The sequence below is a fragment of the Crassostrea angulata genome, chromosome 10 (assembly GCF_025612915.1).
Source record: "Crassostrea angulata isolate pt1a10 chromosome 10, ASM2561291v2, whole genome shotgun sequence".
In the NCBI taxonomy this organism is placed as follows: Eukaryota; Metazoa; Mollusca; class Bivalvia; order Ostreida; family Ostreidae; genus Magallana; species Magallana angulata.
Genome location: NC_069120.1, coordinates 23250058 through 23271448, shown reverse-complemented (window position 1 = coordinate 23271448; position 21391 = coordinate 23250058). Strand labels below are relative to the sequence as shown.

The following is a 21391-nucleotide window of genomic DNA, read 5'->3' as shown; positions in this document are numbered from 1 at the left end:
TATATTTATTGTACTGTTTATCCATTTTTTTATATAAGTTTAGTACATATGTCCTTTCCGATAGATTTAATTTTATCAAATAAAATATACAACATGACTAAAAGTAGCCATGTTGTATATTTTATCTAATAAAATGAAATATATCGGAAAGGACACATGTATTACATTCATCAACATACACATATAAGTTATGTATTCCCACAGTAAGTGCACTAAAGTTCCTTTGCTGTTTGTTAAAGAATGTACAAATTTCAGTGATGGAACTTTTTATTTCATATAAGTACTGAATTTCGTTATATTGTATACATTGGCCGATAATTGCTAAATCAATAGCTAAATTTAAAAAAAAACATGATCCTACGACCACCTATCAAAGCACATGGAAGAATATACATGTATTTCCATGCACCACAGAGACAAAGTCAATGAGTTCTGTAGGAGCCTGATCTACCACCTCAAGGCCGTAGGGCCCCCAATATTTGAATTGAACAATAACATTAATACAGAGCAAGAGGTGGTAGGTCAGCTGCAAATTCTTGATATTAATAAATCATCTAAACCTGATGCAATACCAAACCAAAACTATTACTAAACTTTTTAATCTCTCTCTCTCTAACTCCTAAAAGCTTATCTTTTATTGGAGACAAGCACATGCCACCTCAGTTTTTAAAAATAAAAGGGAAGACAAGATATCAAAAATATCAAAGCAGTTATCAAAATTATTGTATCAGTTGACATCATAATAAGTTTTCCATCGTTGTCTAGATTAGTGAAATAATCCGTGATTACTGTCCGATTATTTGATCTTGCCTTTTACGACTTTTTGACTGAAATGTGGTAGACATCCACTAAATTTAAACCCATATAAATTTAAATGCGTTGGCAATTCAACAAAACATCCAGTAATATATATTCCAGGTGACTGCTGCAGATATGGTAATAAACTGTCAGCAAGAGGCATACTAGTATTTCATTTTCTTCTTTTCTTTTTTTTTAAATTTTAACAGGATCTAAGTTTTACCAAGGTTACTGCCTCAGAAAAGAGACGGTTCCGATGACATGGGAAGACGCAAAGACAGCCTGTTTACGGTAGTCTAAACGTTTTAGATTCTAAATTTAATACCTTTTTTCAAAATTGTTTTTGATATGTGTAGATTTGGTAAACGTATCCCTTAGTGAATCTTCCTGTTGAATTTCTGTATGTTGTTTTCATCATTAACAACATGTCTATCAATTCATACGAATTAACTTGTATAAGATTATTGGAAATGATGAAAATTTATCAGATATTCAAATTGAAATACAAATGTGTGCCTAATTGAAGAAAGCTCTCGCAGAATGTAAATTTGTATTCAATTTACGGCAATAGAAACACCAAAAGGAAAAAATATAACAATCATAGATGTGTAATGGAATACTTAAAAAAAAACTAATAAAAATAAGTGGTTCAGTTGCAATAGATTGAACTAATTTTAATGTAGTTAATGTGGACATAACGAAGTGAAGAATGTTTATTTCATATTTTTTAAACATAGATCTGGCATGTATTTGGCCTGGATAGAGGATGACATTGAAAACGAGTATGTCGCCACCCACGTGATGTCTGATGTGAACCAGTACTGGATTGGTGAGTTTTCTTCGGGTTTTTTTTTTTTATCTTCTTGCATATTTCAAATATTGTAGTTCTATGGCTAATTTTGCAAAAATAATTTTAGCCAAATACATTCCATTTAGGTTTTTAGCTCAAAAATATGAATCAGTTATAATATGTTTTGTATAATAAGGTTTGATTAATCTCGGCTAAGATACGATTTGGCTTGACGCATTTAACCCATGAAAATGCACATACATGTAATTATAATTTGCAAATTTGAAGCAGAGCCAAATCCCAGCTAATGTTGGGATGCAATATTAAAAACATAATTTGCTTTTCATAAGACAGGAGTCTGGTCAGGTTTCTGGCTTATCAAAATCACAAAAATGTCCCTTGTATTGCGATTTTGGGGATTTATAAAGTTTAATTGTGCCAGGCATGCGCGGATCCAGAAAATTGTTCCAGGGGGGTCCGAAGGATAATTGTGTTTGCCAGGGGGGGTCCGAGGCATATTTTCGTGATAATTTTACTATGTAAATTTAATAAATTTTCATTTTCCAGGGGGGGTCGGGACCCCCCCCCCCCCCGACCCCCCTCTAGATCCGCGCATGCCAGGCACATAAATGTATATAGCATCTTTGTGTTTTTTTTAAAATTTTATAGTGACGCATTTCACTTCCATTTTTCTTATGCACCCCAAAAAGTGTGCGGGGCATATCCTAACATGAAGTTTTTTACATGTAGATTTCAGAACCCAGGCTGTTGCGAGTAAAGGGGGAAGGGACCCCCCCCCCTCCAACGACGGTATCATACTCTACATAACGAGGCCTCTCAAATAAAACTCCTTTCGAACTAGATTTAAAAAAAATCGAACAAATGAATCGTTTAACTAATTAATCTTTATATGTGTTACAATAAGAACACAGTTCGACCATCTTCACAAGATGCGTTCGTCCTTTCCGTTATAGGTATTTAAATATGGTCACGTGTTTTTGACGCGCGCCAACTACTGGCGTATCAATATATTGTGGTACATAAAAGTGCCTATAGGACTATGAAGAACAATATTCAAGGTTTATATCCCAACGAGGTAGAAGCGGTTGTTTCAAGGCCTCTACGTGATATATGTAACACTGTGATCATGGTGATAATTCATTCTCAGTCATCATGGTCATATTGATAACTCTGGTCATAACAGAAATATAATTCTTTGCTTTCTGCTTCACGTGTATTGGATACCCGGAAGCTGAGAAAAATCACCGTTAAAAAAAGACTTTTGTGGCATATTTCCTGATTTGCTCTCATCTTAAAATGCTTTGATTAACTCACATGTTATGTGTAATTTATGTCTTCGGGATCGACATTTCGAAGGTACCCAAAGACCCGTTTGTTGAAGACAGGGATTTTGCTCAACCCTAGTGAGAGAAAAAAGGGCTTATAGGCCTATAGAATAAAAGGAGAAGTTTTCCTCTTTTATACTATTTATGCCCTTCTTTTTTCTCTTGCTCACATTGAATAGTGTGCCTGAAAGGGAAAAAGCATTTTTAGTTAGCTGTGGAGCTGAAAGGACCAGTATAATCAACATTATAAGTGATACGCGGGTAGGTTAAGGCAACTCCGAATTTAATGACTGTTGATATTATGATCAATTTAAAAATTATTACGAAAACAGTGCTGAATATTTATATCAAGTGAATGTGTTCGCAATGATATTATTTTTCTACTTCGGAAGCAAGTCGATCGATATATCTGTTTACCTTATAACACTCGCTAATAAAACAAAATATCCCTGCCCGTATTATCGTGAATATATCCAAACTGACATTCATCTAAATCTTGTGTATTAGTATGAAATGAGTCTGATTTTGGCATTTACATGCATTCCGATGATTTGTCTCCAGACATTGATCTTCTCTATTAAACATGCATGTGACTTCGTCAATGATAATTATTCGTAATACAAAGAAATCGAAGATATATTCAGTTAGAAGAGTTTCTAGTGACATTTTAAGCTGGTAGTTTTTATAATTAAAACCTGAGATAAAGTAAAAATTGACATGTTTCTGATTAAAATATAACATCATGCTGCCTATTGTGACGTCATATCGATCAGAGGAATTTTAATTCAATCGATCGCAGAGAGTTGTCTTATCATACCCGCGTAGCGTCGAAAAAGAAAATGATAATATATAATGAATAGAGAAGGTTAGACATGTGTAATATGTTTTCAGGTTTGTCAAATACATCCTCGACTTCAGGACAAAATGATGTATCGTGGTCCCGTTATAGAATGTCGGAAGACAAGACGATTCCAGTGTACAAAGGGATGTGGAAAAACTTGCAACCAGCTGATTTCATGGAGGAGAATAAGTGTGTTTCTACCCTAAAGGATGAATATGACAACCACTGGACAGTCACAAATTGTAGAAAGAAGCTTCCATTTGTTTGCAAGCTTATGGGAGCCCCTAAACCACATGGTAACTACCCAGAATCAATTGAATTACTTGTAGTAAATTTAAACACTGATTGCTCTTATGTAGATATTGACCAACGATGTTATAGCTGTCTCAAGATATTTATGTAGCACATTTGGATGATTTCTAATAAAAATACACATACCTATATTAAATAAATGTAACCATGGTAATTGAAATAGTGAAATACCTGTAGATGAAAAGAAAAATATTCAAGATACAATGTATCTTCATTCACACATTTAACATTTTCACATGGAAATATTCCCAGGAATAAAATCCCGTCAAGACGTACAGCTCATTTTTTAGCTATATGTATTGAAACCTAATAAGCTAGTGGATACCAAAGAAATTCTTGTAAATTTTTCCTACTTTTGAATGAGCATTATGTTAACCCTTAGGTATTTAAAAATATCAAGTAAATAAGCAAAATGTGCTTGGAAAATATTTTGGGACAGATGCATAAAATGTTTATTGTATTTACTTTATCTTTCAATCATGCAATCTGGTGAAAAGCAACAGTGAAAAAAAATGAATATTATTTATTTTACAACAATTGAGAAACAAGTTCTACAAATTATATTAATATCTCAACTTAATTATATCAATATTAATATCTTTCGTTGGCATGGATGTTACCGAAAAAAGGTACATGTGTTGAAGTGGCGCATAATTTTTTTTTCCCTATCAAACACAGATATCATATTTTGTGGAAATGGAGGCTACATTCATAAGAAATGGAAATGTGATGGACAGAATGACTGTGGAGACATGTCTGATGAAATTGATTGCTGTAAGAAGACACTTGCTCTTTTATCAGTTTTATCTAGAGACCAAATTTAACAATTTATTTACAAACTTAATTATTTCAAAATTTAATATTTAGAGCAAAAACAAATGTTATTGATGAGTTGAAAACCAAAGAAGTTGAAAATTATAATCATACATAATTGTATTACAGATATTTTTATTTTTGTTTTGCATATGCTGACTTCATTTTTACATTAAGAGCTCTTTTTTTGTAAAAACAGTATTTTTTTACTATTACAGCATCAAGTTGCTCTGAATTAAAAATGCTTGAAAAGGGTACACCAGGATCTATAACAATGACCTCATTTGATAATAATGCCTTCTGTACATGGACAATACAAGCTCCTGTTGGTGACCGCATCAAAATTACAGTAAGTTCTTTAAATTTCTTTTGTAATTTCAATGAGGTTCAAAGTAATTCACAGGGGCATCTTATCCACTGTCTGTATGACATATATATATACACCATAAATATTGTATACATACTATACAAACTATAAGTTTTATAGACCTGATGCGAGTTATCAACCTTGGACTTTGTACTTAGTCGATGTACTCTCATCAGGTCTAATAAAACCAATTATGTAGTGACCTCATCAAAAAGCTGTAATTGTATACAATTGCATGAGTCTGAGGTTTTAATTTTGTGGTGCGCTTATGTCAATAAAATATGAATCAAATTGTAAGTGCTGTGCTACACATGATGTTTATATCAACCATATCGTTGGTTCTTTAAATTTGAACCTTGTGAAAAGTTTTACTTTGTAAATTTATATTAAAGCTGAACACCGCACATAAATAGGCACCGTCACACAGGTACCTTGTATATAAACCCTTTGATTTCGTTACACCCGTTTGTACACCTGAAACTAGTGGCTGACGTGTAGTGTTCCTTTCCTTATTTTTGGATTTTCCTGCATCATCGAATTCTTAATTTACGTGCAGATTCTGTTTACAAATAATGCATTGACCAGTTTATTTGATGTTAGTACTCTCCTGGCTTGAGAAAAGTGCGTAAAACTTGATAGCTTCATCGCGACCGAGTTACATGGCGAGGCAAGATGTACGTCCACACAGGTGAGACCTCTACAGTGAAATACTTTAAACTGTTAAGAAGTCTGTGGCTTATATAAGGGTTGTAGGGAAAGCTGTGCTGAAAGAGAAATGCGGACAGTGCCTATTTACGAGCGATGTTCAGCTTTAAGCTTGCATTTGTTGATTTAGAACTTTAACTTTATTAAAATCTAGTTTAGGTTCAATTTATTAACTATATTTCTTTGATTTGAGTAGTATCAATAATAAAACATTATTTATATTATAATATAGTTACTGCAGAAGCAGAAATATTCGCTGAGCATTTAATTTTGTTCTTTTCGATGGCAGTATAAATCAATTAAATTAAAATTAAAAATAAATTTTTATTTAACATTTACATGAAAATGTTGCATATTTTACGGAATATTTAGAACACAAAGCATGGGAAATTCACCTGCAGGATTACTAATGTTGTTTCTATGAAATGTTTATGAAATTCTATGCTGTTATGTAATATTGTGCTAAAATTTTAATTCTTTGTTATAGATAAGTTCAAGTTTTCATTTGGAGGAAAATGCTGATGTTCTCAGTGTATGGACAGGAGGTATATCTTTAAAGGAGAGCAATTTTCTTGGAAGTGTAACAGGAAGTCTTCAATCACAAAAGGAATTCTACTCACAGAACAATTACATCATCATGCAGCTTAGCATGGATGGTTCCGTAAATGTCAGAAGTGGATTTACTGTAACCTATGAAAACGGTGTGTTTATATACATTATGGTTCTTTTATTTGATACCAACTTTTTATACCTACCATAAACCAATTTTTGGGGGTATATAGGAATCATCTTGTCCAACCATTCTTTCGTCTGTCAATCTTTCTGTGCAAAATTCGTGTCAGGTCCATAACCTTTTTTATGGAGAAAGTTCTTGCTTCACACAAACATTGCTTTTGACCTAAGGGTGTGTCATGACCTTGACCCCAAGGTCATTTGGGAAAGGTCAAGGTCACTTGTAGGAACAGTTCAAAATTCATGTCTGGTCCATATTTTTTTTATGGAGAAACATTGGAAATTCTTACCTCACACAAACAATGCCTACCAAGTAAAGGTCAGTTGTGGAAGTTCAAGGTCATTGTTTAAAAAATGTTTAATTCCTGTCTGGGCCCTATCTTTCAATGGAAAATAATCAGAAGCTAAAATTTGAGACAAAGATTGCTTGCGACCTGTAAATATGTCCTGACGTGAGCTTTGGTCATTTGTGCTAGTTCAATATCACTACATTTTATATAACAAAAAGAAGCATCCCATATTTTTTAATAGAGAAATACTTCGGTTTTGATATTTTCTTAGCAGGGGTAATCACTTGTGAGGTTGCTCACAATACCTCTAGTTTATTTTAGGAAAGTGATGACATGCTTCCAAAGTTTTATATTTCAATATTATTACATTAGATTAAACTTTAAAAATATAAAATGCATGATTGCTGCTCTTTTGAAATATAAGCTAAATATTTGGGCAAGGATAAGAAAATATGACAGAGGGCAAGGCTTGCGGAGCCCTCTTCACATATTCGACCCTACATTGCCCAATATTGCTTATATTTCAAGACAGTTTTCATTTATTTATTTATCCTGCAACATTATATAACATTTTGCACCTCAAACTAATTCCCTGGCGAAAACAAAGCAAGAAAAGATGATGTCACAATGCATTTGAATGTGAATAAATGTACGAGGCTTAATAAGAAAATTGACCACATATAGCTTTGGTATATTGGATTACCTTTATTCGGTCAATGCAATGGGTCGTTGCAGGATGAAACTGATAAAGCTTTGAACAGCTATAAAAATTCTTTATAAAGATCAAGTATATGTATATATGAATATATATAATATTTAATTTAGTCGCTGATTCAGTGATTTGGAATGATATGAAGAAGCTGACAGCAGGCAGTAGCTGGCAGAACCTGGAGTCACCATTGTATGGGACAGCTGTTCCATTTGGATTACAACTAGAATGGTTGATAACAGCAGGATCTTTCCAAGTAGTGACATTGGAGGTACAAAAAACCAGATTTTCTACATACTAGTGGTTAGATTATGTAAAATCAGAGAAAATTAAGTTAGTTTTCTGGAATATTTTACGCCATTGAAAATAACTCTTGGTTATCAGGCCAATATTTTCAAAAACAGATGCAGTTGGGTGGTGATTTTTCTTTTTATTTCATAAAATAACATACTGTATATTTTCCTTTCTTTTAGCAATGTGCAATTCTTACAAAAATTCAGAAAAAGTGATGTTTTAAAGCAAAAAAATAGTTGCCTTACAATGAATGTATCGTTCTTAGATTTATTAGCTCCAACTAAATGAAATAAGCAAATCGTCATGTTCTTCAGGAAACACACAGCTACAAGGCTTGAGAAAGCCCTGTGTATATAAGCATTATGGGATACTTAGTGTATGTGTGTGTGTGTGTATATATATATACAGCAAAACTGGTTTATAAAGAACAGGGATATAGCGAATTTACGGCTATAACGAATTTTTTTGCAAGTCCCGGCAGAGTCCTTATATAATCCTTTATAAAACTGTCGCGTATAACGAACAGGGCTATAACGAATTTACGGTTATAACGAAGTAATTTTAAGATCCCCTCTGATGAAATTTGAACGTTTTTTATCATTCCTATAATGAATTTTTTTCACTACAAAATTCATTTAAGATACGGGAAAATTCCTATATCGAATGTATTTTTTCAACAGAATTCATTAAAAAATATACGTAAGAATTTTAAATTTGTCTTGTGTAGTGATGTAAATAGTTAGTAAAGTGTTCACAGGCTTACAAGGAATTTAGGAGTTTTGAGTTGTGCTCATTGTTCCTCTCGGTACACGTGTGGACGAGAACGTGATAAGTGTTGAGACAAGACCCGAAGATGACATCGTTAAAGATATTCTTGGTGTTAACTCTGAACCAAACAGCGCCGACAATGATAACAGAATGATAATAGAATCGACAGATCTTCCAAATCCGGATGATGGCACTAACTCTATTCATTCGTTGAGGCAATGACTTGAAATAAGTGTAAATGCCCCAGACGTCTCTTTACTTATCTATGTGAAATTGAAAAGTTCATACACGCCAGTAAATCAAAGCAGTAAAAACTCGACGATTACTTTAATGTGGCATAATGCCCGAGATAAAAACCGGTGTATGTCGTGAACACATGTACAATGACATGTATCTATGTTAATAAATCTAATTTATTTTTATTGACTGCCACAATAAAAGAAATGTTAAAAAATTGTATACAATTTCATTGTCTACCACAATAAAAAAAAATTCCGGAAATTATATATCTTTATTGAATTGGTTCTATTTTTAATTTGCCAGACATGTATCCGGTTGCAAGTTTGTGGTATGAAGTTAAATGACGAATAATGATAAGTTTTATTTCTTTATTTTTGCTAGTTAAAAACATTTTAAAAAAACCAGATTAGATATAACGAACAATGTCGTTGAATTGAACAATCACATGAATAAAGTAAAATATTGTATTGACTATTTCTTTTTACTGACGATGGTCTCTATTAACGTACAATAGTTTGAAGAATTGTCAGCTTAAGGTCAGACGACGCGTTCCTCAATTTTAGATAACTTTTTCCAGGAATTTGTTAATGGTTTACTACTACTTTGACAAACCTTCTTGCAAAAAATTAGGGTACCTTACCAGGCATTTTTCCAAAATACTAGAGTATGCAATTTCCTTTATAATCTTCTTGAAAATACACTTGAATTGCTGATATAAAAATAAATACATCTAAACCACAGCGAAAATCACTATATAATATATATAAATATATCTCCGCCGGGGCGGGGCTTTGAACTCACGACCTCTAGAATCTATACGCTTCTGACAGTGAGCGGCCAAGGTTCTAACCACTCGACCATCTTGACATATAACCATGCATGTAAATTTTGATCTTTTTTAAAGTAATTTTAAAATTAATATGTTTTATTGGAACTCTTTATTACAATGAGATACAAGAAGGAATTCTCAAGAAACGTGTCGTCTGACCTTAAGTGCTGTTTTATAGTGAATTTTTTATAAAAAAATTGCGAATTCGCTATAAACGTATAACAAATTACAGCTACGAAGTTCTTTCTGTGGTCCCCTGCAATTCGCTATAAACGAGTTTTGCTGTATATATATATATATATATTACAAACTTCAGTGCAGGAACTCACCTCCTTGAAGTTAAATGACGTTCTTCTTCATATACCAAAACTAAAATCATAGCTGTCACGATCATAACATGAGCACAGCGCCTCATAACTAGATTTGGCTGCCATTTGCATTTGTTATGATTTAGTCTGAAGCATTAGAATTTTTGCAATAATGTTCTGTTTTAAAGTCAAGCGCTTTATTGACTTTAGTATCAAAAGTGCGGTGCTAAATCCATATTTTTTTCCAGAATTCTCAAGCGCACTAGTAAATTTTTTTTTACTCATTCAGAAATAAAAATGAGAAATGCGCAATATAAAATCAGATGTGTGCGGGCCTGAGAACCAAGAAATTATTTTTGAGGGCCGTATATTGCATGTTGTATCATAAATATTTGCAATTACTTGCTTTTAACAATTTTATTTCTTTTGTTGGTAAAATTGGTATTGCATGTTTATAGATTTTTTTGTATGGCAGGTCCATGTAATTTGACTTGTTAATTGCCAGAGTTTTTAGTAATACTCAGTTCAATTAATAGTACACAAATCTAGAGCATATTCTATTTCTAGTCATTTTTAAGATGAATGACATCTAAAACCCTCTTGATTATGAATAAAACGTTTGTTACACAAATTCCTTTTGTATCAGTTTTTGGAGGTAGATTTGCCTACAAGCAGTTCTCTTCAAGTTTATGATGGAGAAGACTTAATGGCACCTCAAGTTTTCATGTTGAATAAAACTCCTATGCATCCCATCTACATATCTAGAAGTAAATCTGTTAGAGTTGTGTTATCAACAGATGAGCATGAGTATACCAAGTATCGAGGATTTCAGCTCAAATACAAGGAAGGTAGTATAAATATGTATATATTTAAAATGTTTATTACTATAATTTTGTTTTTTAATTCCTTGCATCATTACTGCTATAGGTGTAAGAAATAATTTAATAACATTCCCTTTGATATGATTTTGTTGACATTGTTAAACTTTGAAAATTATTTTTGACATTAATAAAATTAATCTTGATAACTTTCCATGAAGTATTTTACTCCTGTGGTTGAATGGATTTAACCTCTTGCTTTTTCTTTTTTGAGAACTCAATCTGATTGTTATATTGCCTTTGAAGGTTGTAATATTGAGATGAAGCAACAAGGAACTATCTATTCACCTGGCTATAAAGTTGGCAGCTATCCTTCCAATGTCACATGTGCATGGATTCTTACACGCAATACAGGAGAAACTAAACCCATTTCTCTACGATTCACAGAATTTAAAGTTAAAAGCAATTCTGATTACGTAGAGGTAAGTCATTGTTTATAATACATGTGTACCCGTATAAACTGATTTATTGACTTTATACGCAGATGTTGTGACAAATTCCATTTTATTTTTAACTTCAGGTTTATAATGACACTGCTGGTACAGCATTGCACACAGGAAGTGGGCTGACAGGCACTTCTGACATTACTGAAATATTTAGTTCTACCGATGGATATCTCAATGTGACCTTCAAGTCCAATCTGGTATTGGTTGAAAAAGGATTCAAGGCTGAGTTCTCTGTTGGTAAGGCTGCTGTAACATGCTATTAAAATGTGTACCTGTAGATCAATCTACCAATGTATTTACATTTTGATGCTAGATTATTTTTATGCATATCTTTATTTTTTCATTAGACTGCCCCATGCTAACTCTCTCACAATGGACGATAAATTCACTTACGGATAAATACACAGCCCTTAACACAGAAATTGAATTGTCCTGTCAACCAGGATACTCATTTAAACAAGAGGAGTACAACATGGAAAGTTCTATTGCTCTGAAATGTTTACCTGGAGGAAAATGGAATGTGTCAAGAATACCTGACTGCCAGAGTAAGTCTTGTTTGTCATATACCGGTAGTTAAATGTTTTATTTATTAATATCTTTTTTTACTTGAATGTTGGTGCTTCTTTGAATATATAACATTTTGCTATCTTTTCTTCTAATCATAGTAATTAAAAATATTAAAGTAAAAAAAAAAGCTTTAAAAAAAAGAATTTTTGATATTTTGTCAATTGCAGTTACATACTGTAGCACACCCCCAGCAGTTCCAAATGGAATCCTTAAAAATGCAACAGGTGGTAAGGTAGGAGATAATGCAACATATGAATGCAATGGTGGCTTCACTCTTAGTGGATCAGCCACCATCCAGTGTCAAGAGAATGGAATGTGGGAGGCTCAACCAAGCTGCAGTGGTAAGTAAAAGATCAGCCTTTTGTCTATTCAATACTGTAAATTTATTATAGCTTCTTTGTAACAATACTTGATTCACGATTAATTTACTGGTAAACAAATGTTATTTTGTACTTAAACATAGTTGGATTATGCAAAAGCTAAGTACTGATTTATGATTTAAGATGAATTAAGGATTAATGGTATAAATTAATATTCCAGCTCAACAATGCAGCCCAATAAGTGATCCAGCCAATGGAAATAGGAACATTACTGAAGGAAGTGGGACTGATTTTGCCTCGGTGTTGATGTTTAGCTGTGACCCAGGATATGATCTTCTAGGGTCTGTGTACATCCACTGTAGGTCAGATGGTACATGGTCACATCCCAAACCTTCTTGTACAGGTAAGAAATATAGAGCCAAAAAAAAATTGATAATTAGTCCCACCATGCACCTTCTTGTACAGGTCAGATCTATAGGGCAATAAAATAGCTCATCGTCACACTACACCTTCTTGTAAAAATAAGTAATATGGAGCAAAAACTGGAAATTTGTCACACCAAGCACCTTCTTATACAGGTAAGAGATATGTAGCAATAAAATGGATAATGGTTACACTGCACATTCTTGTACAGGGGTCATCAAAATTTTTAAATTGCTCAACTCAGTCTTTAAAAAAAAAAGTGCATGAATTTGAGGTGAAAACTCAGACTTGAGGCTGAGTAGGGAAACTAGGTGAAAACAGGGCCAGGCAGGAAATAAAATGGCAAACGGTCACACTCTGCATCTTTTTATACAGGTAAGGGGTATGGAGAAGTAAGACACACCCTTCATCTTCATGTACATTCTGAAAGTGAAATCTTTCTTTACAGCTTATTTTTTCAATTTACATATCAATCTTGATATAGTGCTGGGACTCTTCTTGTAATTGCTCAAATATAATTAATTTTAATTAGTTTTCTTTTAATTTACATACTGGTGAGCAACATAAACATTGAAGTTGGACAATAATTTGATTTATTTAGTAATAAAATAAGATATTAAAACAAATTGCTTGTAAAAACTTCTTTTAAGCAATTTTAACCTTTTTCAGAGATAAAATGTCCCTTACCACAAGTGATGTATGGTAAAGTTGAATCAGGTGGTGATGTTAAGTATAAAGAGACAGCCAAGCTGAAGTGTGATGCTGGGTTCATTGTAAATGATACAACTTTAACTGAAAAAGATGTGACCTGTGGGAGTGATGCCATGTTTTCTGGATTGGATCCATGTGTCAGTAAGTCCAGTGTCTTACCACATGCTTGATCATCATTTTTTAAAGCCGGTCTTCTTGTCATAAAAGTTTTACAAGATAACTTTTGACCAATTTTACAAACTGAATAAAATTGATATCTTTATGCTGTAACCTTGATTTCAGCATCCAATTTAATTTTTTTTAGCTCACCTGAGCTGAAAGCTCAAGTGAGCTATTCTGATCACTTTTTGTCCGTCGTCCGTCCGTCCGTCCGTCCGTCCGTCCGTCTGTCTGTCCGTCTGTAAACTTTTTACATTTTGAACTTCTTCTCTAAAACCGCTTATCCAATTTCAACCAAATTTGGCACAAAGCATCCTTATGGGAGGGCGAATATAAATTGCAGAAATAAAAGTCCGATCTGTATTCAAAGCGGAGAAAACCTTGAAACTGTAGAAAAAGGGGGGTGCATTTTTAAAAATCTTCTTCTCAAGAACTACTGATTCCAATTCAACGTAGTTTAGCATAAATTATCCTTATGGGAAGGAAAATATAAATTGCAAAAATTAAGGTCTAATTCTGTTTCAAATCTGAGTTATTACGAAAATAATAATAAAGGAAAGGCGTGTTTCAATCAGTTTAATAGCCTCGGATTCGGCATCTGGTAAAATGGGTAGACAAGACTTGGCCTGGGCAAAACAAAAGATAAGCAGTTATTAATCTGCCAATCTCATTAAAATTTCAGGATATTTGATGGACCAGTATATTTGTATTTGCTGTAAATATTGCTGCAAAATAATGCGTATTTGGAATTGACGATTGCCGATCTGCCCCGACTTTTATTTTGCCACGGCCCGGTTTTGCTTACCCATTTTACCAAGACTCGTATTCCATACTTCTAAAACAAGGTTCTTTGTTTAAAGCAGCCATGACATTATACGAAAAAGGGTCGATCTGACTATGATGAATTTGCTTGTTGTGCAACAGTTCGCGTATGAAGGGAAATTTTTGAAACATGAAAAATATATTGGTGCCGATTTTGTGAAGTAAATTGAGGCTAAATATTTCAATGCGTTGACAGTTTTCACACATGACGTTGATGTTAGCTTGTTCTGATTTTCGTTCCGTTTTCATTATTTATGCTTTGTAACCTGGAAACTGTCGTCTGTATTTCGTGCTTTTTACGTATCAAATCAAACAGAGACTTCGGTAAATCAAACAGTTACGTTAACTGTTTACCTGCGCAAATTAAGCAAAATCTGATGTAGGAGTACTGAAATACAATTCATTCTATCGGTAATTCGGCATTATTTTTTGCGTAATGGTAGATTAATGCAATAGGTTTTTGTTGAGATGCTCGGCATTTTCTCTAGTTTATTCAGTTTAAATAGAGTTTGATATCGCTTACGGAAATATGTAGGTATATACGTATATATATGATTCATTTCGAAAAAATAAATTGTGTTCTTTATTTGTTATACATGTAGTGCATGTTTCTTGTGTTTAATTGTTAACAATTTCTATTTACTAACCATTTTTGAGTGTTTGCTTCGAATTATAAGCAAGATACAGAGATTTGCTAACAATTCTATGTTTGTACACAGATCTTAAAAGCTAAAGATTAAATCAAAGTACTGATAGTACTGAAAAGCGCTAACCCAGCTTCTGTATGTATATAACAGATATATGTATATAGCATTTCAGCCTCTGTATACGCACTATATTTCCTCATCACTGCATGACAGTCCCTGCAATGATGTATGTAAGCCCCGTACATTAATTTCACAATAACCCATAAATTAGATTCACAATAGCCCGTGCAGTTATGTGCATAAACCCCTGAAACTGGTTCCCTAACCAGTTTAAATGATGTATACTTTTGCTTATAGGGGGCGGTTATTCGATGCACCGGAAGTTGAAGTCTAACGACAATAAAGGGCTGAGCTATGCTTAGCGCTTTAAAAAGTAAAAAAATTGTCAATATTTATTACGAAAATTTTCAAAATCAGTTCTTCCAGAAACCAACTTATTGAATTGTAAACTTAACCTTTTTAGCTCACCTGAGAATGGGGCCACAATGGGGGGTCGAAGTTTAACAAATGAATATATAGAGTAAATCTTTAGAAATCCTCTTCTCAGAAACTAATCGGCCAGGAAAGCTGAAACTTGTGTGGAAGCATCCTCAGGTGATGTGAAAATCATGACCCCTGGGGATAGGGTGGGGCCACAATGGAGGGTTGAAGTTTAACATATGAATATAAAAAGTAAATCTTTAAAAATCTTCTTCTCAGAAACTAATTGGCCAGGAAAGCTGACACTTGTGTGGATGCATCCTTATGTAGTGAAGATTCAAATTTGTGAAAATCATGACCCCCGGGGGTAGGTTTGGGCGACAATGGGAGATCGACGTTTTACATAGGAATATACACAGTTAATCTTTAAAAATCTTCTTCTCAGAAACTAATCAGCCAGGAAAGCTGACACTTGTGTGGATGCATCCTCAGATAGTGTAAATTCAAAGTTGTAAAAATCATGACCCCCGGGGGTAGGGTTGGGCCACAATGGGGGATCGAAGTTTAACATAGGAATATATACAGTAAATCTTTAAAAATCTTCTTCTCAGTAACTAATTCGAAGGCAAAGCTGGAACTTGTGTGGAAGCATCCTCAGGTAGTGAAGATTCAAAGTTGTGAAAATCATGACCCCTGGGGGTAGGTTGGGGCCACAATGGGGGATTGAAGTTAAACATATGATTATATACAGTAAATCTTTAAAAATCTTCTTCTCAGAAACTAATTAGCCAGGAAAGCTAAAACTTGTGTGGAAGCATCCTCAGTTAGTGTAGATTCAAATTTGTGAAAAGCATGACCCCTGGGGGTAGGTTTGGGCCACAATGGGAGGTCGATGTTTTACATAGGAATAAACAGAGTCATCTTTAAAAATCTTCTTCTCAGAAACTAATCAGCCAGGAAAGCTGGAACTTGTGTGAAAGCATCCTCAGGTAGTGTAGATTCAAAGTTGTGAAAATAATGATCCCCAGGGGTAGGGTGGGGCCACATGGGGGGGGGGGGGTCAAAGTTTAACAAAGGAATTTATAGGGTAAATCTTTAAAAATCTTCTCAGAAACTAATCAGCCAGATGATTCTTTATAATTGTTAAGACTTTGGCCCCAGGACAATTCTTTGGCCTCACGAGAAGGTTGAGAGTTTACTGTACGTTTATATCCCATATATAAACTATTGTTAGGGATCTTTTTATACCCCCGCAAACGAAGTTTAGGGGGGTATATTGGTTTCACCCTGTCCGTCTGTCCGTCTGTCTGTAGACGCAACTTTGTCCCCCCTATAGAATTTTTTATTACTGCATGGAACAGTTTGAAAATTTGTACATATGTTGAACACCATCTGAAGATGTGCACCTGCAATTTTTTTTAAGATCAGACAAGATTTAATGATTTTATGACAGTATTCATTTTCCTTATTCTATATATTGTACACTAATGTTGAAAAGTAAGGGAGGTAATCCTTACAGATTTTATTAATTAATTAATAGAAAACACTCTAAAATATATTTATATAAATACATCCAGATGGAGTTTTTTGTCCTTATGTCTTAATTAATAAAAAAAAAATTATTTTTTATAAGTATTCTATCAACTGACAATGCAAAGTTTTTATTTGTCAATGATAAATTCTTAGGAGCTAATGAAAACATCAAAGACAAGTGTGGCTGAATTCATTTGTCCCAAGGGAGCCATTATCTGAGCCATGGCTCAGATGGAGCATGTGTTTAGGGGAAATTGATAATCTGTAAAATGGGTGATGGTTTTAGGGCTATTTTAAAACTGTTTCATGTAAACCAAAAGGTCTATCATTATAAGGAAATAAATAATATAATTATTAATAAAGAAGTTAAACTATTTTTAGAGGTTGTTTAAATTTATTTGTCAAGTAATTTGATGAAGTGACCCTATTGGGCATTAATTTAAATGAAATTCAAAATTACTGATATGATTGTAGTGTTTTGGCAATTTTAAAATTGTTTGTAATATTAAATTTTCTTTTTTACATATTTTTACATAATACATAATTACACCATACGGTAATTATGGTAATGTTTTGGGAGTTTATTAAATTTAACAAGCTCATCAAAGAAAATCATAGTCCTATGGGATCAATTTTCTGATATGGAGTTCAATTGTGCCATAGGAGAAAGTGAGGAAAATTTGAAACAACTAATTGCGTCTGTCAAGACTCTTATTAGAAAGATATTGAAAGTTTTATCAACAGAAGAGCATTGCTTGGCTACCGGTATTTCTATTCACTGCAAAGGGAGGGGTTATTGTCATTTTGTTGGTTTTTCTTTAAATCAATTAAATTAAAAAAATATATCATCAAATACATACATTTGTAAATGTATTACTGTTATAGATATGTATTTACAGTGAAATTCTGACAATTTTGATTTTAATTTTTTTTTGTTAACTTTTTTTTTTTTTTTTTACAATTCTAGAATTTTTTTTTTGTATGTGTTCCAAACCTTAATTATTATTCAATTCAATTATTTGTCCCATTTGAAATTAGCCTAGCGGGGGTATTAGTCCCATTAGGACAGTTCTAGTTGAGAACTGCAATACTCAACACATGATATGACTATTATAAAATCACCCTGTTAGAAAAGGGACTAATGATTATAAACATAAGAATATCCAGGGGAAAATGGATTTTATTTACAGGATTTACATGAATTATTGTATATTGTCCAGATAGTTTGTATTATGACTCCATTGAGCTGATTTTATCATACCTATTGTTCCTCAGGTGAGCGATGTGGCCCATGGGCCTCTTGTTTACATGTCCGACATCTAAGTTGTTACTGGTCCTGTATTTACCAAACTTAGAAAGATAATGCATCTTTGGATTTAAAGCATAGTTCAGTCTTTATAGATTTTCAACTCGAGCTTTAGGTTTCTAACGCTGCAGGAAGATAAAGGTTTTGGAGCACATTTAAGTTTTGGAACAGGTGCCCTGTAATATCCATTATTTTCTCCCTCGTTTCACTCCGACGAAAATAAATATTTTCTTGACTAATTTGTTGAAAAACAAAAACAGATTTTTTAGGATTGGTGCGTTTGTTACAAATCGCATTTAATATCCATTCGACATACAAATAAATGGCAACACAAAATATTAGTTAATCTCAAAAAACATATTTGGGTCAGGGCAGTTAGGGAAAACCAAAGACACAACCTGTATTGCTTTGTAACGAACGTCGCATTAATCGAATACTCCCCGGGAAATCTATTTATGTTAAGCGCGAAAGCGCTCGTTCATGAAATAACCAGTATTGAAGTAAACCAGATAATACGAATACTAACGGAAATAAACAAAGTTAAAAACGTAAAGAAATAAATTGTCTAAGTTATTATCAGACAAGTATGATCTTTACTAGATTTACATTGATGATGCATTTTGTGACATTTATGAATTATGCCTAGATGCTAAGCCTTTGGTTCAGATGCTGGATGTTAAGGTTTTGGAGCAGATCTCTTCTCTGCATGTTAAAGTATTGGTCCTTGTTTTTTTAAACTTGCATGGTTGATGTAACTTTAGTAATGGAATACCAAGCTAGAATTAGTTGAGATGCTTGATCTTAATTTTCCATATGCTCAGGCTGGTTAAAGTTTTTGGAGCAGTTCAAAGTGGTATAGGGTCTTTAAGATATCTGCATACTTCAATTTATGTAAAAAGTTCAAACACATACAGACTTGCATGGTTAATGTAACTATTCAAAGCAGTTTGATATGTGGATCTGGTTTTATATTAAAGTGAATACTTGTCTTACCAATCAAGGCCTCTGTGATTTAAGTGTAGTTTTATGTTACAGCATTACTGTAAACAGTGTAATGCCAGCTTCTGAACATAGAGAGAACAAGAATGCTTGGAATAAAAATGCATGAAAAAATGATGAAAAGAAAAGAGCAAACACATCTCAGACTGAATGATTAATGTTTCTCTAAATGTATAGCATAGAGCTAGCTTTGGATTCAAACCCTGATCTTGATTTTCACAATGCTATTTTACACATATTTATAATCTAACAACAATGTTCTGCATTACTCAAACTTACTTGGTAGATACATATTAATTAAAATGACAATGTCACATGATACAAATGATAATGATATTTCATCATCATTTAAGTAATCTTTAAAGCTGCTTGTCCTGATTTTTGGTTTATTAATTATTATTAACCGGGTTTTCAGACGGAAAAATCCAGTTATTAAATTGGTGAAAATGGCGGGTGGGTGGGTGTATGGATGGGCGGGTGGCTGCCAAAAGGGTACCCTCATTGTACGGATAACTCCTCCTACAGTTTTCAAGATAGGAAGTTGTTCTTTTGCAGATCAATTGTACATATATCAGAGGTGTGCATATTGCTAGGATTTTGATTTCCGATAATTTATGAAAAAAATACCAGCTTTTGAACTTACCTTGGTAGTCATTTTTTGGCAAAATATTGCATATAGGGTACCCTCATTGTACGGATAACTCCTCCTACAGTTTTCAAGATAGGAAGTTGTTCTTTTGCAGATCAATTGTACATATATCAGAGGTGTGCATATTGCTAGGATTTTGATTTCCGATAATTTATGAAAAAAAATACCAGCTTTTGAACTTAGTCATTTTTTGGCAAAATATTGCATATAGGGTACTTCATTTCACTGGATTAGGTTGACATGGATTAGGGATACAGTTCACATAAAAGAAAACCCGGTTTGCTGTCACATTGACAGCTTTTCACTTGTCTCCTATTTACACCAGCAGAATCGGTCTTCTTTTAAAGTTAGAAATATTCATTGTATATAAGAATAATTTCTTTTTAGGCAAACAAAAAAACAAATCTAAATGCATCATGGGAATGTTTAGAAAAGGAAACCGTTTGGTTTTGTCCCCACGGATGATTGGGTTTTTTCAACCCGCATGTTATGCATCGATTGTAAACAAAACAAACTTCAGAAATATTAGTGAACAAAATGTACACAGGTTTATTTTTAGTTTTTCTGAACAATATTTATAGCCATGTCAAAGTCATTAAACAACCATACCGGTCTCGACATCAGGGGCATATTTTAATGTGAGGCGAAATAATGCTATACCCTTTTATGTCGCTTGCTTTGTTAAGTATTTTTGTACATATTTTTTTCATTAAAATAAGGCTTAATTGACAAAAAACTACTGCAATGTCTATTAATATACACATACTTTGCATAATCATTTTTTAAAGGTCATATGAAACGATATCCTGACCATATTGAGTTATATACGGGAATGAGTTCATAAGTGCCTATTTAATAAGACTGACATTGTTTTTTGGATATTTTATGCAAAATGTGAGCGCCACAGTCGATCAAAATTACTTAATCGGGAAAAGGAACATTGACTTACGCGGCTTACCTCCCTTGCTTATGACGTCAGTAAGACCCAATCGCTTTATAAAGCTATGTTGTGAATACAAATATCCATGTCATTTTGCAGCATTTTAAAAGAAAAAAAATACTTTTTTATATAAAAACTTGTATAATTATACAATAATCAACCACGTCAGTATTTTTTCTCTCAAGAAATGAAATCGTGTGCGTTTTTATTTACATGTAATAGCGTGTACATAATGATATTCAGTTTCCAGACTGCAGGGAGAATAAATGATTTTCTTCATAGATCCACATGCAAGTATAATATAATTTTAATATAAGCATATTTATACGTTTTATTTTGATCTTTTTAATGAAATTGACAAATTCAGAA

General features: G+C 33.2%; 1 protein-coding gene across 1 annotated transcript in view; it reads left to right on the top strand.

Annotated features, from left to right (window-relative positions):
- The window catches only part of LOC128165057 (uncharacterized), a 109632-nt gene that overhangs the window by 2618 nt on the left and 85623 nt on the right, over nucleotides 1–21391 (top strand). The window contains exons 3-16 of the mRNA XM_052829261.1: nucleotides 1008–1089; nucleotides 1536–1627; nucleotides 3826–4071; nucleotides 4766–4861; nucleotides 5119–5249; nucleotides 6460–6673; nucleotides 7820–7974; nucleotides 10789–10990; nucleotides 11267–11442; nucleotides 11541–11703; nucleotides 11814–12011; nucleotides 12201–12374; nucleotides 12574–12756; nucleotides 13446–13628. Coding sequence (XP_052685221.1) covers nucleotides 1008–1089; nucleotides 1536–1627; nucleotides 3826–4071; nucleotides 4766–4861; nucleotides 5119–5249; nucleotides 6460–6673; nucleotides 7820–7974; nucleotides 10789–10990; nucleotides 11267–11442; nucleotides 11541–11703; nucleotides 11814–12011; nucleotides 12201–12374; nucleotides 12574–12756; nucleotides 13446–13628 — 2295 coding nt within the window. The remainder of the gene's footprint in view (nucleotides 1–1007; nucleotides 1090–1535; nucleotides 1628–3825; nucleotides 4072–4765; nucleotides 4862–5118; nucleotides 5250–6459; nucleotides 6674–7819; nucleotides 7975–10788; nucleotides 10991–11266; nucleotides 11443–11540; nucleotides 11704–11813; nucleotides 12012–12200; nucleotides 12375–12573; nucleotides 12757–13445; nucleotides 13629–21391) is intronic.